General features: G+C 48.6%; 1 protein-coding gene across 1 annotated transcript in view; it reads right to left on the bottom strand.

The window, feature by feature from the left end:
• The window catches only part of LMNA (lamin A/C), a 51,600-nt gene extending 30,332 nt beyond the window's left edge, over positions 1–21,268 (bottom strand). Inside the window, exons 1-2 of the mRNA XM_075607921.1 lie at positions 21,136–21,268; positions 18,433–18,808 (exon numbers count right to left, since the gene is read on the bottom strand). Coding sequence (XP_075464036.1) covers positions 18,433–18,782 — 350 coding nt within the window. The 5' untranslated portion in view covers positions 18,783–18,808; positions 21,136–21,268. The remainder of the gene's footprint in view (positions 1–18,432; positions 18,809–21,135) is intronic.
• Between the last annotated feature and the right edge of the window lie 209 nt (positions 21,269–21,477).

The raw sequence follows: 21,477 nt of genomic DNA, 5'->3' as shown, positions 1-21,477 counted from the left end.
CCACAGGCGTGCTGAGGAGTTGGATTTTTCAGCCGACAGCCAAGCTGTTTTTCAGCGCGGTCGGCTGAAAACATCCAATCAGCGCGAAGCAGCGTCAACGTCACGGCGCCGTCGGTGCATCACGGGCGATTGGCCCATCGACGTCACTGCCCAGCCTCCCCCCCCCGATCATGCCCGCCTGCATGTGCATGAAATCGAAGAGACTTCAGCAGGCGAGCCTCAGCGTCAGCGTGGTTCAGCACTGCTCCCATCTCTATGGACGCAGCCTAAGGCTAAGGCCCCGCTCCCAGAGTCAGCGCGCCCGCACTGCAGACAGGCGGTGCGCTGACACTACACAGACCGCGATATGGAGTGGGAGGTTTGACAGGGAGGGGGGGCGTGGCTTGAGCGGAGGGACCCGCTACTCTCCCCCTCCTCCCTCCACGGACTCGGGCTGGAGCTGCTGAGGGTAAGTAAAACACACACACAGGCACTCATATACACACACACACACACACACACACACAGGCACACACACACACAGAGGCTGGCACTCACGCACTCATATACACACACACACACACACACACACACGCACACGCACACGCACACGCACACGCACACGCACACACACACACACACACACACGCACTCAGGCACACACATACACACACACACACAGACAGGCACTCACCTGCTTTCACTCCACACTCCTCCCCGCTCCCCGAAGCCTCCCCTCCTCCCGAAGCCTCCCCTCCCCATTGGCTCACAGCCACACCACGTGACGCGTCAACGCTAGGGAACACCATTCTGTGGTGTCTCCTAGCGGGTGACGCGCCACAGCGTGTAGTCAGCTGTGCCGCCAGGGGGGACCGGGACCGGCTCGCGAGGATTCCCCTGCTGGTGGGGAACTCGCGACATGGCCGCCCGCGCCAACGAGCGCAGCGGGACCGAGGCCTAAGATTGTAAGCTCTTCGGGGCAGGGATTTCCTTTACCATTGTCTGATTTTGCTGCGCTTATTGTATTAAAATTCCCCGTACTGTATTCTTTGTGCAGCGCCGAGTACACTTTTGGCGCTATATAAAGACATACAATACGACACGGGGATTAATTGTTCCTTTGAGAAACCATGGACCGTGCCTAAAATGTTTCTGCAGTTTCTGCACCCCAAGGTATGTTGACATAAGGGCTCACACCCTTTAGCTCAATACCTGCTGGGCTGCTCCGTGTTTGATATCCTGCAATGAAAAGCAGTTCTGAGCAAAACATACAACTGTTAGGTTACACTTCGGCAGAGCCGGGCACTCCCAAAAACACATTATTGAGACCCATTACTGGGGTAAAGCTCCGTTGCCGGAACCCAAAGACCTCCAACACGCTCTCTTCCCCCATATAGGGAATATGCCTCCTAATGGATAACGTGGGAGCTGCAGGCAGAAGCCCACCCAAATCCATCATGGCTGTACCCCTGCACCTTAATATAGACGAGTGTGAGCGTCAGATCACAGCTGCCAGCAACAAACATTTACCACGAGTTGGATCCCAGTGTTTCCCCTAGAATACCCTGTGCATGACAACTTGCCCTTTATCTGGGCAACTCATGAGAAACGTTTGCGTGGACCTCGTCAGAGAAGCTGACCACACAGCAGGACATTGTGTGACCGATAGGCAGAGCTGTCATTAACCCAGTCGGTGCTCGCCCTGAGCCCTCCACAACCGTCTGTTCCATGTGCTTCTGCAGTGAGGAATAAGACCTTAATTACAAGCACCAAAACAATGATCCCCGTCTAACCAGGGTTCCTTGGGCATCCCAAATATAGAAGAATGTACAATGCATCTGATCTCAGACGCGCTATTAGAGAGGGTTGGGGTTCCTTACAATGCATCTGATCTCAGACGCGCTATTAGAGAGGGTTGGGGTTCCTTACAATGCATCTGATCTCAGAGACGCTATTAGAGAGGGTTGGGGTTCCTTAAATTGCATCTAATCTCAGGCGCGCTATTAGAGGGGGTTGGGGTTCCGCAGAATTTCAATGTAATTATAGGGTTCCTTAACTAAAAAAAATAAAGCGTTGGAAACCACTGTAACAACCAAGACTTCCAAGCCTCACTTGTCCATGCTGTAGAGTGGGCAGGCCCCTCCGGCAGTGAAAGGGTTAGGTTATAAAGTGCCAATACTATCAATTGCAATTATGTTTTAATACAGAACTGCTGTTGCCACCACGAGATCTGTATACCCCCTTCACCCCTCTTATTACTGGCACCTGGAAACAATGCAGAAGAGATTTATAATATACAATAGAAATATATTTAAAACATGTTCAGAGCAGCCACTCAAAGTTAAATAAAAGTAGCCTTTATTTTAGAAGTGTCCTTGGATAGGTGCCCTCCCGATACTGCCACGGAGACACGTCCAAGGGGGATCCGTATATCGAATGAATCACGAGGTCTTTATCTGAATAGATCACTTGATTAAATAAAAACATTTTAATGGATATTTTCCAGCAAAAGACCCTGCGAGTGCCAATATTGTTTTACTCGAGATTTGACGTCAGCGCACATTGTCACACTTTACTAAGCCACGTGGGCTCCCACGTAGAGCGACCATGCAATCGAACACTCACTTGCGCCGTGGCTGATGGAAAGAAGCTGCATGCATGTTCCTTGGCTGCACCGGTGATGTGTATTATCTGATTTATTAAAAAAAGTCACGGGGATCTCAACTCCAGCCCTTAAGGGCCACCAACAGGTCTTCAGGATATTCCCTGCTTCAGCATATTCCCTGCTTCAGCACAGGTGGCTCAATCAATTCTAGCTTCAGCACAAGTGGCGCAATCTACGACAGACGGATTGAGGCACCTGCACTGAAGCTGGGATATCCTGAAAAGCTGACATTTGTGTGGGTGCAGGGGGGGGGGGGGGTGGCTTGAGGACTGAAGTGAAGCACCCCTGTGATAAGAGATGAGCCCCTGTGTGCAGGGACAGCAGAGTGATAAACAAGCAGTGATAAGGCGGGAGGGTGTATCACATGGTGGAACGGTGCACCAAGCCCTTTATTTAATGCTCCGTATTGACACAGCACTCGCAGTAACTAATGGTTTCACGGTAGTGCAGACAGCGTGGGATGGGTTCCAGGTCTGCCCATTGTGTGTTTGTCACTTTTACGGGTGTGACGTGGTAATCCGCGCCCTGGCACAGCACGCGGGAGTGCAAACAGGTCGCAGTCTGGTCTTCTGAACGAGACGTGTATATTATCGGCCTGTATTTGTACAAACGCTGCGGTGGGATCACATCTGCTGATGGTTACCATGCTGCGTACAGATGTGTAGCGCACCCTTTCCCTGCCAGCACGGGGGAGCCTGGAGTACTCTGCCATTTGTTACAAAATCGCTCAAAGTATCAGACAGACGCCATTTTAAACGCAGCCTCTCACTTGGTCTCCAATAGATCGGGGGCTCGTGTCCTGAGGGTATCGGACATAAACTCAATGTTACTCTCGCCCTGCTCTTTTTTTTTTTTATAATGGTTTTCTTCCGTGCCAAAAAAAAAAAATAACACTTCGAGATTGCGGAGGTTACCATGGCAACCTTTAGACTGCCCTGGCCTCTGGGGTGAGCTCCATTTTAACCTCCCAGGCACTTAATATATGGGACAATTCTATATTCTACAAGGATGTATAAAAAAAGAGATCTTTTCAAATAAAAATACTTAAAAAATAAAATTAAAAAATAAAACGTGTGCGAGATCGGTGTGCGCTGTAGCTTTAACACAAGACCCCAATGCAAACCAATGAGCCTTACCCAGTTCCTACACTGAATGGACACTCCGATAACCGTTATTAAACAGTATATATAAATGGGTGACACCGCAGCATGCGGGGCTGCCGGGCTGCGCTTTAACTTGTTTAATCAGTTTTACACGTCTGGCAGAAGGAAGGAAGTCTGCTGGCGATCTTGGGGTAAAAACCAGGATGTGCTGTGCCCGATACACTCACTAACTACTCTTATTTCCGAATTAATTGTTCTTTGCCGTGTAATTATAGGCCCCGATCAGGGAGTAACAGAGCTGCATTTACCAGCAAGTCCACCTATAAATACAATTACTATGTAGCAACAAAAGTACACAGCAACAAACACACAGGGGAGGAGAACCAGTATCCAGGGAGGAGACCACTATACACAGGGGAGGAGAACCACTATACACAGGGAGGAGAACCAGTATCCAGGGAGGAAACCACTATACACAGGGAGGAGAACCACTATACAGAGAGGAGAACCACTATACAGCAGTGTTTAAACTTTTTTTTGGTTAAGGAACCCCAAAATTAGTGTGAAATACTGAGGCACCCCAAATCTCTCTAATGGCACGTCGAGATCAGATGCATTGTAAGGAACCCCAACCCTCTCTAATAGCGCGTCTGAGATCAGATGCATTGTAAGGAACCCCAACCCTCTCTAATAGCGCATCTGAGATCAGATACATTGTAAGGAACCCCATCCCTCTCTAATAGCGCGTCTGAGATCAGATGCATTGTAAGGAACCCCAACCCTCTCTAATAGCACGTCTGAGATCAGATACATTGTAAGGAACCCCAACCCTCTCTAATAGCGCATCTGAGATCAAATGCATTGTAAGGAACCCCAACCCTCTCTAATAGCGCGTCTGAGATCAGATGCATTTGAAAGTTGTACCAAATACAGAAGAATTTACAATGACCTGGAAATTACAGGGAACCGTTTAGGGACGCCCGGGGAACACAAGGCTTCCTAGGATAGCACTGGATAATCATGGACACATGACACAAAGCTTGGCCCCCTGCAGACGCACTTACTAGTATTCCCTCCTACTGTCTCTGTACGTTCTCCCTACCTACCAATTAGATTGTAAGCTCCTCGGAGCAGGGACTCCTTCCTTAATGTTACTTTTACAGTATGTCTGAAGCACTTATTCCCATGATCTGTTATTTATATTTGTTATTTATATGACATGTATTACTACTGTGAAGCGCTATGTACATTTTATGGCGCTATACAAATAAAGACATACATACATACATACATACATACATACATACATACATACATACCGGATTGGGGGATAAAACTGTTATACAGGGAGGGGAACAATATACAGGGCAGAACATACAGAATACAGGAACCCTCGGCTTTAAGAACAATATAAAGCCGACGTTTCCATAGGTCAGTTTACAGAAAGATTATACTTTACTATATACTACACAGATTAAGTCGCCCGAGAAGTGAAAGGAGGGGAGAAGGAGAGATGTGGCCTGGTTATTATAATGTCCTGTCTTTCAAGTGGGGTTACTCTGTTTGGGGTGAATTTTCGGCACCTTCCAACACTGCCTAACTCACGGAATCTCTCACCCGCTGGCAAATGTGTTTAAAAAATAGATAAATAAAATAATGCATACTAGGCAAAGAAAAATGAAATGAGAAAATAAAATTTGCTTTAAAGAAATAGAATAATGCATTTCTCTTCCCTCCCCAGTTAGTATTCCAGCCCCTTCCTACTAAATGTAAATCGCATGTACAAATTCAACTGTGGCTTTGATAAATGGCTGGAATCTTCTAAAGCTAGGACTGGTCAACGCCAGTCCTCCAGGGCCACCAACAGACCAGGGTTTACAGATATCCCTGCTTCAGCGCAGGTGGCTCTTTGTTTTCTTACTGCAGTTGGGGATTACAATACAATACATTTCCGGCTGATCTAAAAAAATAAACTTATTTTAAAATGTTTTTTTTTTTTTTTTTTTTAAACAAATGTATATAATTTTTTTCCCTCCCGTCTTCGACTGAGCCACTTATTAAGCTACCTGTGCTGAAGCAGGGATATCTTGAAACCGGGACCCGTTGGTGGCCTTTGAGGACAGGCGATGCCCGCCCCTGTTCTAACCATTTTCTGTGATAAGAGCTGGATCTGTGCAACATCGCGGTGTTGGTTTTGGAACAAGTTGCCATCAGTTAGGGGTACATACCGTGTAGAGGGGAGGGAGGGAGGGAGGAAGTGGGGGGGGGGGGGAGAGAGAGAAACAGCTGAGGGTGGATCAACTCATAAAATGTATAATAGGGTCTGTTACCTAAAAGCCAGCAGTTGCCTCGCCAGCTGCACCGGCAAGATGGCGGCAACATGGCGGCAGCTGCCGCCAGATAACCCCAAAGACCTTTTGTTTTACTGAAGAAGAAGTCCTTTGCATGAGACTTTGCATAGGGTAATATTTACACTCCTGCTCAGGAAAGCAGGAGCGGCCAAGACCAGTCCTCAAGGTGCCACCAACAGGTCAGGGTTTACGGGTGTCCCTGCTTCAGCACAGATGGCTCAGTCTTCGACTGAGCCACCCGTGCTGAAGCAGGGACATCTGTAAAACCCGACCTGTTTTGGTGGCACCTTGGGGACTGGAGTTGGCCGCCCCCGACAGGAGGTTGGGATGTTAAAACATTAAGACGACGCCATAGAGCCGATAAACATTGTCTTTTTAAGCCGCGGTGGCAAAAGATCCAAGAGTGACACATTTAACAGACACGGAATAAAGACCCGTTCCCCCGGCTCTGAGTCACGCGTTGGCAGCAAAAACAAGAAGGACAAACCCACAGAGGACATTTCTCTGGTATCCCACTTTTCTTTCCCCTCCGCGGGCTGTAGGGAACCTTTTTATGGTATTAAACACTCCCCCCCCCCCCCCGCCCCCCCTCCAGACTCCTGTTACAATCTGTTCTTTGTTTTACTGGCGCATTTAACCATTTTTCCCTGAAAGAACAGTTTGGTCTTGCGGTATTTCCAGCAGCCAGGAATGTGTTGTTATACAGAGGTTTCAGAGCTGGGGGGGAGGTGGATCTGTTATACAGAGGTTTCAGAGCCGGGATGTTCTCTACAGCGGAATCGTTGAGGGAAATTTAAAAAAAAAATATGCTAAAACCGTTTATACTCCATCAGATTTTAAGTGGTTAGCAGTGCAAGGGTTTAAAAAAAAAACACACAGTCATATTGTAACAACCTTTTCATGTTATCTATAGATAGCATTTCCTTTCTACATGTGTTGAAGTCCGGAGGTTTCTGAAAGTATTTTTAGGGTATTAAAAATGGCTGCCGCTTTTGCTCATAGGATGTTAGTCGAGTGATTAAACGCATATTTAAATCATTTGTGCTGCAGATGTCATTGCAGGGCCCGGAACTCTTGCTCCGAATGTGTCAAATTCCTCACACTACATCTCACGTCGGTGCCAAGTGACACAGGGGTCTATTGTGTATAGAGCAGGAGTGGCCAACCAGTCCTCAAGGGCCACCAACAGGTCAGGCTTTCAGGATATCCCTGCTTCAGCACAGGTTAGGCTTAGTCTGATAGCCACCTGTGCTTAAGCATGGATATCCCCAATACATGGCCAGTTGGTGGCCCTTGAGGACTGGATATTATTATTATTGAATTTAAAGAATGCCTTGCAGCAAAATCCATTTCTCACCTCTGACCTTTAGCAGCGTATATGTTGGTGTAGTTGACGTTCCTACATTAGGCGCGCGTTTTCTTACTTTGTATAACGTGCGTCATGTTCACACATATGCACGCAACTAGAATCGTCTATTACACCACGAGAAACTTGGACAATTGACGCACGTCTGGCGCAGGAAAGTGGCGCGTGCTTCTTACATTACATATCAGTTACATAGGGGTACCACGAACATCCAAACTGTCTCTAACATTACAATCCGTGTCACACACAGTCTGAGGTTGTGCGTCACTTGTGTGAGAATAGCTTGTAGCGACACTGTGCCAAAGAGAGTCATGAGGTTGTCAAGCCGGACATTGTGCCCGATCCTGCATTAACCGCCAGATCTCACGTCGCCGGCGTAGTCACCACTCCCGGCCTGTATACTGAAGCCCCTAAAAACCGCTCGGCGACGGCAGCAACCGATTGATACAAGAGGTTATCGATCAGAGACTTCTGGCTGCCGTATAAACTCCAATGGAATTTATTTTCTCCGATACACGCGGTGCTGGTTTTTGGCCCAGTTTTGCTGGCGTCTAGGGCAATTAGACGCAGCCGTTTGTCCGTGGGCCACGGGTAATGTATCCCGTAACCCAGTGGGTGCTCAACTCTAGTCCTCAAGAACCACCAACAGGTCAGGTTTTCAGGATATTCCAGCTTAAAGCATAGTGGCTCAAATCGAAGCCACCTGCGCTGAAGCAGAGATATCCTAAAAAATGTGACGTGTTGGGAGAGGGTGGAGTGGGGTCTTGAGGAATGGAGTTTTATAACCCTGCCCTAACCCTAAAAACCCAAATCTTAATCCCTGATCCTAAAATAAGTCAAGATGTTTGATTTGTACATTTAAAATTAACCGCTTCACTGCTGAAAGGGTCGCCCGAGGGAGAGGGCCCCCTGCAAGAGGTGCTGCCCGATTGACACAGCAAAGCCATTCAGGAAACAATCGCTTGTCCCTATTGCTCTGGTGGGACCGCTCTGGTTCCTGTTTCAGCACAAACTGGGCCGTCTTGGGAATTTTTTTTTTTTTTTAAACCCGCACAGAGAGAGAAAAACCTCGTGTGTAAGAGGCGAGAAAGAGGGAAGTCTGGTCACCGGCAGAAGCGAAGCCGAGCGCTGCCATACTCGTTACAAGAAGATTCCATATCGCTGCACACCGCATAGAACGCCCGGCACCAACATACATTTAATATGCCCCAGTGCATACTGTATTCTTCATTGCAGAGCAATGCCACCGAGTGAACATTTGGATAAGGCCCGGGACCCTCGCAGTGCTCCGGCCGTTACAGAATACTGGTGATCCAGCCCTTTTGGCAGAGAAGGGGTTAACACACTATTTCCAGCGTGCTAGGTGTTCCCGGACATGGGCACAGGGGCGGAGGCTAAACTATGATCCTTTACTCCGCCCAATAATCTTCCAGGCGCTTCACGGGACACACTTTTTTTAAATGAAAACAAATGCTACTTGGAATTCAAGGTTTTATACCCAGAAGCAGCGCGGCCGCAGAATCCAGGGACAGCGCCGATTGGCCAGCTTCAGACGTGCGCGCCTTCTTTGCATTTTATTACTGGGGTACATCGGAGGGGCACATCTCACTCCAAATAAAGAGGGCTGCATAAATATGGAGAACAGAATACAATGAGTTTTTTTTTAGGACCTGTGCTGGGTGCAAAAGGCAATTTAGATCGGACCCCAGATTATGTACAAAGTTCATTTTAATTGATCACGAGGGAAAGAGGAGAGGGAAAGAAAAAAGAGAAAGCGAGAGAGAAAGCGAGAAAGCGAACTAGAAAAAAAAGGAGAGAAAGAGGGTGGGGGAAGGAGAGAGAAAGCTCTCAGTGAGGAGACAGGGAGGAGAGAGGATACTCCCAAACAGTGACACATGACAAGCAGTCACTCCCTGTGTACTTTGTGCAGAGACACAAACTCGTCCCATTTAACTTTGCAAATATTCTCGCTACTTTTTAAGTAAAAATTGTCCAACGCGGATGTTTACAGTCTGGAAACCGTCGATTCCGAGCACTTTGAAGATGCCTTTGGGGTTGTTTTTCTGAGATAAATGAGAATATCCCTTGTGTGAAACAACTTCTTCCTGAGATACTAAGCGTCATTTAATCAGTCTCCAGACTGTAAAACTGCACCCGGATTTATCTAGGAGAACCAGCCCCATTAAAAACACTGGGGTTTCCTTCTTTTAGAAATCTATTGCAGTATTTTTGCCCCAGTTTTGCAGCCGGAAGACTGATACATGATACCCAGTGTGTTTGTTTCAGCCAGTCCATGTTTTGCAATTGAAAGGACTTACATGGTAAGCCTCTGTGTGTATTGAGAACACACAGGGCAGCTCTACACAGTGTTAGAGACACACACACACACACACGCCAGGTGTCCAGTACTGAACCGGACTGTCCTGTATTAGGACACAGTACAGTACAGACAGACATACATACACATATAAAAAAAAAAAAGAAATGAAGAAAGAAGAAGAGGTAATACAGGACATGTATGTGTATACCGGTATTACCTCTCTGGGCGTGTATGTGTATACCGGTATTACCTCTCTGGGCGTGTATGTGTATACCGGTATTACCTCTCTGGGCGTGTATGTGTATACCGGTATTACCTCTCTGGGCGTGTATGTGTATACCGGTATTACCTCTCTGGGCGTGTATGTGTATACCGGTATTACCTCTCTGGGCGTGTATGTGTATACCGGTATTACCGGACATAGTGACCTGACCGGCTTGGGGGGATACAGGATTTCCGAGCAGGGAGAGAGCAGGGCTGCTGCTAGGGGTCTGGGCAGCTTCCTCCATCCTGATTGGCTGCATTACCAAGCAGCAGCCAATCAGGAAGAAGCATCAGGGAACTGGGGCAAAGGAGAGGAGGAAACAGCATGGAGCTGCGTGCGTTGCACCTTCCACCATTGTGTCCAGTATTTTTGGAGAAGCCGTCTGGCAACCCGAAGTCCCCAGTCCTCCCTGCTGTACGGCATATGCAGACTACAGCCGCGGTCGGCGGTCTGTAGGGGAGATCTAAGGAAGTGGGGGCGGGGCATATCTGCGTCACGGAGAAGACAAAATTCTTGTCTTCCCGGCTAGCGTCCACCTGACAGCGCTTTGCGCGCACACACACTGGGGCCTGCCACAGAGGCCTGTGCTGTGGTGTGTGGCACGCACGCCGCTGTGACTAGTGGGGACTCAGCTGAAGTGTTAGACACTAAACCTTATCACTCGAGCCTTATTTTTTTCCTTTCACATCATGGTGCAGTTCTAGGTTAGAAGCTGAATGTTACACAGCTGCTACTTTGAGATATACAACAGTTTTCTGTACACACTAGTGGAGTATAAATCTGCCAGGCTATTAACCATACCTTAAAAACTGTCAAATGTACATGTCCTAAGCCAGTGTATTTTCAACCAGGGTTCCTAGGATCCTTGGGTTCCCCACAATGTTCAAGTCATTTGAAAACTTTACCAAATACAGAAGAATTTACAATGTATCTGATCTCAGACGCGCTATTGGAGAGGGTTGGGGTTCCTCACAATGTATCTGATCTCAGACGCGCTATTAGAGAGGGTTGGGGTTCCTTACAATGTATCTGATCTCAGGCGTGCTATTAGAGAGGGTTGGGGTTCCTCACAATGTATCTGATCTCAGACGCGCTATTAGAGAGGGTTGGGGTTCCTCACAATGCATCTGATCTCAGACGTGCTATTGGAGAGGGTTGGGGTTCTGGAGACTGTCACAATATAATTATGGGGTCCCTTAAAACAAAAAAAGTTAGAAAATCCCAAGCAATAATTTCTGACATACTCAGAACACTGCCCCTCCTACCTCTCACCAGTGGGGAACCAGTTACAGTCACAGCCTTACCCCCATTAAACCCCCCTTCCTGTAAACTCTTCGGGGTAGGGAATTCCACATGTTTTACACATTGATCTGCATGTTATCTCACACCCTCCTAGCACCCCCTTGTACTGTGGAATATGCAGACACTGTATAAAAGTAACGAGGACAATAACAAAATGCACAATGGATGTAACTGTGTGAAAATGTTGTCTCCAGGGGGGTTACCTCCGATACTGTCCTGTCCAACAGACCAAATGCTCAAATGTGAGACTATACGATTGAGAAATGGAAATCATGCTGGAGGCAGCCATCTTAAATGTGACCCCTGCTTTGGAGATTTTAGGGCAGGGGTGGGCACCTCCAGTCCTCAAGGGCCACCAACAGGTCTTCAGGATATCCCTGCTTCAGCACAGGTAGTTCAGAATATCCATGCTTCAGCACAGGTGGAACCAACTGTGCTGAAGCAGGGATATTCTGAAGACATGTTGGGGTCACTTGAGGACTGGAGTTGCCCACTCCTGTTTTAGGGGGGGGTGTGTGTGATTGTTTAACTACACAGTATGACCTTGCGCCTCCTGTAATAATGACAGATGTCACATTTCCCAGAAAGCGCTGCGAATCCACAATCCCTTCTAAAATCTCTCACATTCTTTACATTTCAGCTTTATCTGCACCAAAGAATCCGGTCCTTGTGATGAGCGAAATAAGGAGCGGCTCACGGAAACTGCACGGGCTGTGCAGCAAGTGTACCAAATTACTGGGCACGCAATCAGGGGTAGCCAACGCCAGTCCTCAAGGGCCACCAACAGGTCAGGTTTTAAGGCTACCCCTGCTTCAGCACAGGTGGTGCAGTCATTCTGGCTGAGCCAGCTGTGCTGAAGCAGGGATATACCGAAAAACCTGGCCCTTTGGTCGCTCTAGGACTGGAGATGGCAACTCCTGCACTATATCCTATTTTAGTATATCTAATAAACATTACATCTGCTTTGCAGGGCCTCCTGGTAGATAAAGGGTCATCATACGTAAAATGAAGACAATCAGAGAAATGCAAGTTATCCCTGTGCATCTTTGCGAATTTGTAGCTCGTGCTCAGAAGCGTCCCTGCATCTCCGCGCCAACTGTCCAGCCTGCAAGGTGCCGGCACCCTATAATCTGAGCCCCTTCTGCGGGGGAAACGCACTGTTAGCGCTGCAGGACTCAGGGAGGCAGAAGCAGACAGAGGATCCGTCCCTGGCTTGGGAACACTCTAGAGCCCACGTCCGAAACCAATACACACCAAGCGACGCGAATGTTTGGTCTCTCGGCGTCATTAAAATGACCTTTCCCGAGAAGGCATGCAGTGCCCACGCAGCAGGGTTAACCCTTTTGTGCCCGGAGGGTTTGGGGCCCGACTGTTAGTTTCCGACTCGGAAGGGGTTAATGGGCATACCAGACAAGGGCAAGCAGCAGACACAACGTCCTTGCATTAAACTAATCGACGTGCCATCATGTCTGGCCGGACAAAGGGACATGTATCAAGGTCTTGGGAGTGGTTGGTTGGAAGGGATTGTGTGGGTGAGATCTGGACCTTACGTCTGCAGATCTCCCAACAGACTTTGGAGCACGGGGGGGGGGGGGGGGGGGGGATCCTTGGTAGCGGGTCCAACACCTCCCAAAGCTGTTATTTCTGCATGCGCTGGTGCACGGTCGTCATGTGCGGCGTGAATAATTGGGAGTACAGAATAGAAGAAGTCATGCTGCAGTTTGTAGGTTCAATTCCAACGGCAAACATGCGCCATGCGTGCGCCCCAAGCTCTGCGCCCCAAGCTCTGCGCCCGACGCACGCAAACGGAACCGCTTACCATCATCCTGCCTCCATTTCTCCGCTACCCTTTAATGCAGGGGGAGCTCAACTCCAGTCCTCAAGCCCCCTCAGCAGCTCAGGATATCCCTGCTTCAGCACAGGTAGCTCAAATGGTGGAAGAGCCTCTGATTGAGCCACCTGTGCTGAAGCAGGGATATACGGAAAACCTGACCTGTTGGTGGCCCTTGAGGACTGGAGTTGAGAATCCCTGGAATAGAATACCCATCTACATATTAACTTATGCAAATCACTTTTGTGTAATGGGACCATGCCAACACATACTTGATAGAGAGATGTATGGCGGCGCAGTGTCTCTCTGCTGGTAAATGATACACTTGTATTATTCGCTGGGACGGGTTCTCTTGGCAAGCGTGTATGGAACATGTGCGGCCGTCTTGTGATGATCATGCTTAGAACTACTACTGCATGTTACCAGACAATGAAAAAACATGAGCGAGTTGCCATGGTGAGGGGAAGAGAAGATCACAGGTATGGCATTAGCGAATGTTTGCGGCGGGCGTGGCCAAGGCGAGAGGATTGAGAAATCCCCACGCCATAAACGCCTCAATCCTATAGGGTGACGAAATAAAAACTGGCGGTATAGAAAATCCCTGCATCGCACTGCGGGTGCAGCGAGCGGAATGCGGGCATCTCTCCCAGCCATAAAAGGGATGTCTGCAGACTATAACATGTCCGTGACATAACGAAGGGGGGGGGGGGGGAGGAGGGGGGGAGACACACGTGATGACATGTTCCAGCCAGACGACTTTCTATCTATACCATGACACGGGACTCTTCCAATATCCCACATTTCAGAGGGACTTGTAATAAGCGACAGCTACACAGAACAAGCACTAATAACCTCACACAAAATATTTCAAAGACCACGTATACCGTCAGAGAATACACACACACACACACACACACACACACACACACACACTATTTATTTAGCCGAGACCACCCCGTAGACGACAGAACTTGGCAGCTGCGGGGCGCTCGGTATCCTAGCTATAACCAAAAAAAGAAATACAATATTTTCCTACAAAGTCAGGGAAACTTGGCCTGGGGGCCCCCAGACAGAGCTGGTGCGGAGTATTGTAACAGAGTAACAAAAGAGTAACACAGCCCACTGCCGACCATACTGCAAACAATGGGTAAAAGCAGCATCACAAGGCGCTGCTCGCTCAAATAGGGGGGGGGGGGAATGTAGTTACTAAACTTTAAAAGATACATTACTTGTTTCAATTTTTTTTTTTTAAATAACCTTACAATTGGAATACTGAAACATAATAATAATCCTAAATTACTGAACACTTCAGACGGGTTACCCCTTCCACTGCTTACCAACAGGGTGGGAAATCTAACTCTGAACTAAGCAAAGAACAAACACTTCACAACAAAATCTGTTTTTATTACAAAGTCTCAATAAATAACAATAGACAATTAGTGTAACTATTCTAATGCAGTGCTATGATAGATAGATAGATAGATAGATAGATAGATAGATAGATAGATAGATAATCATTCAACGAAGCATTGCATTCACAAATAAGCTCATATACAAGTATGGTAAAAATAGAATGCAGCTATTCAAATGCTGACGTTATCAGGTCCGTGTTAGAAGTGAATGGAAACAAAAATATATATACACAGGGGGCGTATAATAATAATAATAATAATAATTATTATTAATAATATATACACACGGCACAACCAGTGCAAAAATATACATACAGTGAATAAATATAACAAGATAGTGAAAATAAAGTGAAATAAAACACAAATAGCAATCGTGACCAAATGTGCAATACGTTTAAAAATAAAAAAGAGAAAGGAAGAATTTGCTACTCAAAGCCCAAAAGGAACCGACCGGTGTTGGAAGTAGCTGTACAAGCTATATAGAGGTACTCCGTATCGTTATATAATGCACACTGCTAGTGAATAACTACGGAAAGATGACAAAGACCAACGTTAAAAAGGCATTAGGGCTGAATTGTAAGTATCTGAGTAGAGATACTCAGTATTATTATGCAGTGAATCATGTTCAGTTTTAGGGCCCATCCCAATGTCACTTACGCAACTTACTGACTTAACGATCAGTTCGTCTTCCTCCCATAAACATATCCCATCCCCCCCATAAACACATCCCATCTTCCCCCCATAAACATATCCCATCTTCCCCCCATAAACACATCCCATCTTCCCCCCATAAACATATCCCATCTTCCCCCCATAAACATATCCCATCTTCCCCCCATAAACATATCCCATCTTCCCCCTATAAAACATATCCCATTCCCTCTTCCCCCTATAAAACATATCCCATTCCATCTTCCCCCTATAAAACATCCCATTCCATCTTCACTTACTGCAGCGGAAGTTTAGGGACCCCTAGCACCTTACCCCAGGGGGAGAGGTGGGAGGTGGGGGGGAGGGAGGCTTTTGAAGCTGGGGGATTCCCTTGGATGTAGTAGGAGGTGCTGCAGGTATTAAAAAGATCCTCCTCTTGAGTGCAAAGCAATAAGGTACTCAAGGTTATACTGGCAGGTAACAAGTAGCAGCTCTCATGGTTATACACGGTTACCCAGCGCTTTGCGTCACCATGAGAGAGCCTGCTGCAGTTATTAGTCCTGTAAGTACAGGCCGGATCACACAGCGCGGCCGGATCACACAGCGCGGCCGGATCACACAGCGCGGCCGGATCACACAGCGCGGCTGCTTTCTCAGTGCACCACAACATGTTTTTGTAATTGTGGAGCAGCAGCAGAGAGAATAATTGGGATGAGATGTTAAAATGCGGCGTTGCTAGGAATGCCGCGTGTCGCTCGGAACATTGAGAGCCGAAATGCCATATAGTTGCCAATTATTCGTTAGGCTTACATGCGAGTAAGGCCGAGTCCCCGCTGGCGCTGAGCGCGCTCATGCCTGGAGAGCGCTCTAAGCATGAGCACCGGGTGTCCTGCATGTACGCGCGTGCGTGGGGGGGGGGGGCATTGCAGGTAGCTGATCGCGCTGAAAAGTATAATTTTTTGTTTACCTAAGCGCCGTGCGCCCGCGCAAGAGCGCACACATGCACAGCGTGAGCGGGGACTTACATATATCTATGTAACCGCCACAAGCGCTGCCCGCTCAGCGCTAGCGGGGACGCAGCCTAAGGCAACTAGTCTGCCTGATAAAGGGCAACCGCCTGGGGCAGGGGCGGCCAACTTCAGTCCTTCAGGACCACCAGCAGGTCGGGTTTTCAGGATACCCCTGCTTCAGTCAAAGACTGAGCCAACTGTGCTGAAGCAGGGATATCCTGAAAATAAACTGACCTGTTGGTGGCACTGGAGGACTGAGTTGACCAACCCTAACCTAGTGTCTTAAAAACAGCGAGTTAAAATGTGCATCCACATATTGGCGCTGCATTAACAGAAAGCGCTCTGCCATGAAACACCTTCGATGCCACTGTGACATTATTATTATTAACCATTTAAATCTTTTGAAATTTCCAGAATACAATATGTGATCGGGCGGAAAAGAAGAAGCACCTTTTTAATCTAGTAAGGGGGAATCGGACCAAGTAATATATATATTTTTAGCCCGATATATAAGATCACTGTATCCAACAGTTATTTGTGTGGTGTCAAAGTGTCACTTTAACCATCCAAGAGCATGCTGGGACTTGTAGTTTGCATTTAAAATAAGCAGCATGCCACAACCGACTGTCCAGGCACGACACACTGCAAGGTGTGAGATAACATGGCACAAGCATCATCTGAGAAATATGCCCTGTGTGCATGCTGCTGGTGTCCTCACTCAGCATGGGAGGAGGAGTAGGGTCAGTGAGAGATAAGACAGGCGGGCACAGAGAGCGTGGTACTAAGGACAGCTGCCCGGAAAAACAGCTGCCAGGAGCCTACAGCATCCTATAGCCTAATATAGCAACTACATCACTCCCTGTACAAAGAGCTCAGTACAACTGTATCACAATGAAAAGGAATAATGGTAGCGAGTACCATGGTGGGTGCTTCCTGAGGTTCCAAGCAGTTCTACGCTGCAAAATGGGGCTGAAGATTCTTATAGCAGGGCGGCTTTGTGCTTACACAGCGCAGAGATCTTTAAATAAGCTCCAAAGAATTCAGACTGCGTCGCTGTGCCAAACACAACATTTCACTCCGCTGCTAGAGAGTAATACTCAGCGCTTATAAAGGCAGGTGGGGGCAGGACTGCTTTTACAGAGTCCAGGAAACACCTCCCCCCCCCAAAAAAAACTGGGAGCTGCTTGTGGGTGAGGAGTTCAGGGGACATGGGGGGGGGGGAGGGAGAGAAAAATGGTATGCCCTTTGAGTGGCTGGTAGATGCATGGCACTGCCTCTCAGCACAGGGGGTAAAGGCAGAGCTGCTGCTATAAAGTACATGGGTGGGAGCCATCATGGATGTTGTGGGAGCATGGTTAAGGGTGCACAGGCAGTCCGGAGTCAGGGAGACAGCAGCACCTCACACCCCATTAATGGATTAAAACCCGATTAGGGAGAAAAAAAAAAAAAGGAGCAAGTAACAGATCAAAAAGAGCGAAGATTTCACCGCAAGTCACTAACCGCGACAGGCTCTGTATTTGCTTAAAAACCTGGATCAAAATGTTGACAAAACCTAATTTTCTCCCTGAAAGCGATTGATCTGACTAGGGTTATACTAGGAGTGCAGAGTACCACTGCTTTTTATTTCTGGAGCATTATATAAAAAAAGCAAAAAAAAAACCACACAATCCCAAAAATATGTTACAAAATAGCACCTATAGTCTCTTTCTTAACCCTTCCCCTGCCAGAAGGGCCCTGCTATGCCGTGCTCTGGCAGCAGAGGGGTTATTATTACAGAGACATTTTGCAGGCACAGGTCCCTGCCCCACAGAGCTTACAATCTAAGCTGTTGGTGCCCGAAGCACAGGGAGATAAAGTGACTTGCCCAAGGTCACAAGGAGCCAATTGAACCAGGTTCCCCGGCTGCACACTCGGTGCCAGTCAGTGTCTTTACTCACCGAGCCGCTCCTTCTCCAGGGGTTAAACATGACACACCGCGTCACCTCCTTAATAAAAGCGCTTCAGAATACAGTCAGGGGGGCCCATATTAATTAACCCCTCGGCTGCCAGATTGGCCAGCAACCACCACATTAACACGCCTACACGCCAAAAACGAAGGACATTGCAACAGCTCCCCCCCGTCCCTGCCCGTGTCGGCACAGAGTTTTGGCCGCCGGTTCTGCCTCCCGGCTGCTTACCGTGCCTTCAGCTCCTTGTGCTCCTCCCGGGTTTTGCTCAGCTCCAGCTGCAGCCGGGCTCTCTCCTTAGCCACCGAGTCCAAGGTCTTGCGGGCGTCCGCCAGCTCCGTCTCGTACGCCGTCTTGATGCCGGACACCTCCCTGGTCACCACCTCGTCGGACTCGGTGATGCGCAGGCGGAGCCCGGCGTTCTCCGACTCCAGCGAGCGCACCTTGTCGATGTAGCAGGCCAGGCGGTCGTTGAGATCCTGCAGGTCCTCCTTCTCCTGCAGCCGGGTGATGCGGGTGGGGGAGAGCGGGGTGGCGGGGTTGCCCCCCCGGGTGCTCCGCTTCTGGCCTGGGGTCTCCATGGCGTTGGTGGATCGGCGCTGTGCGGCTGTAGACAAGAGATAGGGAGTCAGCGACTTGTCGTCCCTTCTCCTCCTCCTCTGACTGTCAGGCTGAGCTCCTCTGACTCACTATTACATCCAGCCTGCTGCCAGCCCATTGGGAGGGACACAGGAGGAGCTAAACAGGGAAGACACATGAAATAGGAATGCTACATGAAGTGGGCAGACTGTTTGTCTGCGCCGGACGGGAAACACATGGGTTTGCGCACGCCGCCTTTTCTAGTTCATTCCCCTGGCGGTTTGCACAAGGACATTTGGCGAGCAATGTAATGTCGCTGCCTTCCCGGGCAGCCAATTGGGAGCAGGAGGAAAGCAAACTGCTCGGGGAGGTTTCTTTGGTGGGGAAATTAAGAATTTCACCTGCACAGGGGGGTGGGGTGTTTATCAATCAAGTGTTTGATGAACCTCTAGAGCAGGTGTGCTTCAACTCCAGTATGCCCCCCAACAGGTCAGGTTTTCAGGATATCCCTGCTTCAGCACAGGCGGCTCAATCAGTGGCTCAGTCGATGACTGAGCCACCTGTGCTGAAGCTGGATATCCTGAAAACCTGACCTGTTGGGGGGCTGTCCTCAGGACTGGAGTTGAGTACACCTGCTTTAGCCCACCATGTGCCTGTTAGAAATATAAGCGGGCGGGGTGGGGGGGATGGGAGACTTTGCCTGGGAGAGTGGGAGGCTTTGTCTGTGTAAACTCTTATTGAACACACAGTGACATCACACAAAAAGGGAAGCGCCCAGAGGAAGTCACACCCCTCCCAGGTGTCGGCTCATCGTTTTAACAAACGAAACAATTATTTCTAAAACACTTGGGTGTCGGATTTTGGTGAAATGGTCAATCACCCAGATTAATGTCGTCACTGCCATCGGTTCACTTTAATCCTGGGAGCGGCTGTCCCTTAACTCAGGGATTCCCAACTTCCATCCTCAAGACCCCCCAACAGGTCAGGTTTTAAGCAGAGGTGGCTCAATCAGTGGCTCAGTTGAAGACTGAGCCACCTGTGCTGAAGCAGGGATATCCTGAAATTGACAGCCACTGATTGAGCCACCTGTGCTGAAGCAGGGATAACCTGAAAACCTTAAGGACTGGAGTTGAAAACCCCTGCCTTTACCTTTTCACTGCCAGGGAGCCCCTCTCTGGCAGCAAAAGGTTTAACACCTGCTTATGAACTCCAGGTCACAGAATGATAATGATCCAGTCCTGTTGTTCCTATTTCCTGGTCTGTTAGCAACTTGGGTATTATAGAGCAGAGGTGCGCAAAGTGGGGGCGCGGTGGCGCAAGATTTTTCTGGGGGGGGGGGGGGGTGCGGTGGCTGCATAGGCCCCGCGCTCTTCCCCACGGCATTTAAATGAAGTGCCGGAGGATCACGTGAGGCCCCTGCAGTGTCTCCTACCTTGTCGTCATTAGACACCGGATTTTAGGTAAGGGGGGGCGCGAGCACAGGGGCTGGCAGGCAGGGGGGGCGCAGCGCACAGTTTGCGCACCCCTGTTAGAGTAGGTATATCTTTATTTCTATAGCGCCATCCATGTACATAGCGCTTTACAGCAGTAGCACACGTGGCATAATAGGAATAAGCGCGTAATACGTCAAAGTAAACATTAAGAAAAGAAGTCCCTGCCCCGAAGAGCTTACAATCTAAGTGTAAGATCCGGAGAAAGCCCGGCCTGTATCCTCCTCACACAGGGCCCTGCAGTCTGGCGGCAGGAATGGATAAGGCACATTTATAGTTTAACCTCTTCAGGGGCAGCAGATGGATTTATGGGAATAATGAACGTATATTGGTGACCTAATAATGTACATTGAAGGCAGCAGGGCTTATACCATAAGGCAATGACCATGTCCTTCACATAACCTCCAACCGCCCCTCACCCCAATTCTATTAGGGTGAGAACCCCAAGAAGCAGAAAATCACGCAGGCTGTGGGGAGGGGAAGAGGAGAGGGGAGGTTGGGAAAGGAGAGGGGAGGTTGGGAAAGGAGAGGGGAGGTTGGGAAAGGAGAGGAGAGGTTGGAAGAGGAGAGGAGAGGTTGGAAGAGGAGAGGAGAGGTTGGAAGGGGAGAGGAGAGGTTGGAAGAGGAGAGGAGAGGTTGGAAGAGGAGAGGAGAGGTTGGAAGAGGAGAGGAGAGGTTGGAAGAGGAGAGGAGAGGTTGGAAGGGGAGAGAAGGCAGAAGGCACTGGCTTGTAAACAGATAAAGTATCAGAATTGAAGCTTCCTGAACTTCCTACACAAAAATTAGATTAAAACGGAACCGTTTAAGGTTACCATCTAGTGGATTTATCATTAACACTTCAACTACCAAACCTGTAATGAATGACCTTATCTCAGCTGCGTTCCTCTGTGTGTTGTTTCTTTCTTTTATCTCCCGCGGTAATGTGGGCAGGACGGGCTGGGACTGCCATGTGATAGCCTATAAATAATCCCCAGCCTGCTTGCATGACACAGAATACAGACCGCATTCAATCCCCGGTGTCACTTGGTAACAGATACTGGAGTTTGAATGTAACCAAAGCACTCACGCATGTAACACCCTTTCTTGCATTTGTAAGAATTGTTCTGCAGGTCACAATATGTCTAGAAGTTTGTTTTTTGATGCAGGACTGTGACAGAAAACCCTGCGGGCAGAGAGCGCCTCTGGGGACCTGTGATCACTGAAGGCC

Source organism: Ascaphus truei, chromosome 7 (genome assembly GCF_040206685.1).
Source record: "Ascaphus truei isolate aAscTru1 chromosome 7, aAscTru1.hap1, whole genome shotgun sequence".
In the NCBI taxonomy this organism is placed as follows: domain Eukaryota; kingdom Metazoa; phylum Chordata; class Amphibia; order Anura; family Ascaphidae; genus Ascaphus; species Ascaphus truei.
This window is presented reverse-complemented; position numbering and strand designations above follow the sequence as displayed.